Source organism: Lutra lutra, chromosome 11 (genome assembly GCF_902655055.1).
Source record: "Lutra lutra chromosome 11, mLutLut1.2, whole genome shotgun sequence".
Lineage (NCBI taxonomy): Eukaryota > Metazoa > Chordata > Mammalia > Carnivora > Mustelidae > Lutra > Lutra lutra.
This window is the reverse complement of record NC_062288.1, coordinates 38,413,716-38,416,216: the sequence shown is the minus strand read 5'-3', so window position 1 is coordinate 38,416,216 and position 2,501 is coordinate 38,413,716. Positions and strand designations below refer to the sequence as shown.

Sequence of the window (2,501 nt, the reverse complement as noted above, 5' to 3'; positions counted from 1 at the left end):
GGTCCTTGGGTCTAGCTGTGGAGGTAGGCAAGACCTGAACAGATGAATAGTCTTGGCCAAGAACCAGCAAAAGGAAACAAAAGCTCCCACCATGTACTCATAATGATTTAGGCTATTTTAGTATTGACAAGTTTACATGGGGAGTAGGATGGCCAAAGGGACCATATTACTGATGACCTTGAATGTTAAGATGTGACAATGTTATCACTGTTTGATGTTAAAATATACTTCTTTTTTTTTTTTTTTGAGGTTTCAATATTTTATTCAAGTTTTACTTTAAGTGATGTTAATTACAGCATTTGAATGGAGGATCTAATTCCACACAAAATGGAAGACTCTAAAATGTACCCATTAAATGGCTAAAAAATAAACTGAGTGGCGAGAATATAACAAGTCCAATTTCGATTCCGAGTGTTGTCACAATGCGATTACAGTCACAGAGACTCTTCCCAGCTCAGAGCTAGGACTCTTAGAAGCTATTTCATACTCTGGTGCAAGGGCAGAAAACCACAACATGAGAGGGAATTAAGTCCTGAATTATTGGCTTCATCACATCCAACTTTTCCACCCCCAAAATGGCACAAAAGAAACAGCTACCACACCCTGCAGACTACTTTTGGTGTAAAAGAGGTGATGGACTGGAGTGGAAACAGGTCAGGAAAATCTGTCTAAAAAAGTCTCTTTCAGATGAGTGTGTACATTACCACCCATGAGTCTCTCCTTCCTTCAGACAGGAAACCCAGTTCAATTCTCAAGAAGTCATAATTTCATTCATGTACTCAATACCAATGAACAAAGTGCCTACAAATTATCAGCTTCCATTTGCAGCCATTTCTAGATAAAAAAGAAACCTGAACTCTATAGAGGGGGCCCCAAGCTCCTCCAAGTCTACAGCTCAAAGGACTTTTCTTGGAACTGGGTTTCTTCTGTACCTCTGAAAGGGTAACACCTTAAAGCTGAATCATCTTTAACCTGGAGGTCTAACATGATATTTAGCAATACTTGCATCCCAGACATACAACATTAAAAGGTACACTAAATTCTGAAGGTAGCTATGCTCAAAATAGTTTAAAATTAAACGATTGTACAGTATTCATTTATGCCTGAAATTCCAGTCCTAGACCAAGCTTGTGGCCACCAGCATTGACATTCTTGCCATCCAGCAGAGCTGATAGCGTCAGTTTGATACCTGGCTTTAGGGTCTGAGTGTATCCTAAACCTATCAGGCTGGAGTTGTTCACTTTAGCCGAGAAGCAGGCGTCAGGGTCGATCTGATATTTGGCTGCTATTCCAAAGCGAGTGTTACTATTTCCTGCTGTCCAGGCCAGATTGACAGCGGTCTCTAACTTCTTGTTCACCTTCTGATAAATGGAGCCACCAAACTCTGTCCCATCGTTTACGTTAGTGTGGAGCTGGAATTCGTCAGTCTTGTAGCCAACCGCAAAGTTGCTCTGGGTCACTCGAGACTTCGCAGTCTCGAAATTCATCTGGTAGCCAGCCAGCCAGCCCTCATAGCCCAGCACCACAGCGCCCCGGACTGAAGGACCGGCAATGTCGAAATCCACATCGCAGCCCAGGTTGATGTGCTCCCGCTTATACCCTGTCTTGATTTTTGCATTTTTTTTCCCTGTGTTTGGTGAGAAGGATGAATCAAAGGTCAGCTTCAGTCCACGTGCAAGCTGATCTTCCACAGTGATCTCTGTGCCTAGCGTGTTGTCAGTGTTCCATTTCTCTGTAAATGTCAGACCATATTCGGTCCATCTGTACTTGGTTTCCAGACTGCCCGTCACTTTGGTGGTCTCAGTGTTGGCTGAACCAGAGCTTGTAAATTCCAGTCCATTCTCAGATTTTGTTTTCAAGTCAAGTTTTATTAAGCCAAATCCGTAACCCTTAGTGAAGACATCCCTGGCAGATTTGCCAAGATCAGCATACGTGGGAGGCACGGCCATCTTCTGCTCAACGGCGGCGGCGGCGGGCTCAGCGGCTGCTACCGCGGGGGCTGCAGTGAGAGGACAAAATATACTTCTTTTTATTTTAAAAAAAATTTTTATTTATTTATTTATTTATTTATTTATTTATTTATTTATTTGACAGAGAGAGTGAGAGAGAGAGATCACAAGTAGGCAGAGAGGCAGGTAGAGAGAGAGAGGGAAGCAGGCTCCCTGCTGAGCAGAGAACCTGATGTGGGGCTCGATCCCAGGACCCCAAGACCATGACCTGAGCCGAAGGCAGAGGCTTTAACCCACTGAGCCACCCAAGTGCCCCAAAATATACTTCTTTTTAAAAAGGTAAAATCATAACATCATACAGATATAAAACTGAGTAGATGTTAAAGATTTTATTTAACTTATTAATGAAACTGGTGAGGTGTCATAAGTTCAAGGGGGAATTATTAAAAAAAGGACATATTCATGAATCAAGAATATTGAAAAAAAAAGTGCAAATGGAGGTAAAACTGGCCTCATGGTGGAGTGGGGTGGGGGGGAAAGGAAGAAAATTGA

At 42.5% G+C, this 2,501-nt stretch overlaps 1 protein-coding gene across 1 annotated transcript; it reads right to left on the bottom strand.

Annotated features, from left to right (window-relative positions):
• Positions 1–393: 393 nt before the first annotated feature.
• LOC125081242 (voltage-dependent anion-selective channel protein 1) lies at positions 394–2,007 on the bottom strand. Its single transcript, XM_047695800.1, has one exon. The coding sequence runs from the start codon at positions 1,947–1,949 to the stop codon at positions 1,098–1,100; it is 852 nt and encodes a 283-aa protein (XP_047551756.1). The 5' UTR covers positions 1,950–2,007; the 3' UTR covers positions 394–1,097.
• Positions 2,008–2,501: the final 494 nt, after the last annotated feature.

Coding starts and splice junctions, on each gene's coding strand:
- LOC125081242 (XM_047695800.1), bottom strand. CDS start 1,949: ATGGCCGTGCCTCCCACGTATGCTGATCTTGGCAAATCTGCCAGGGAT.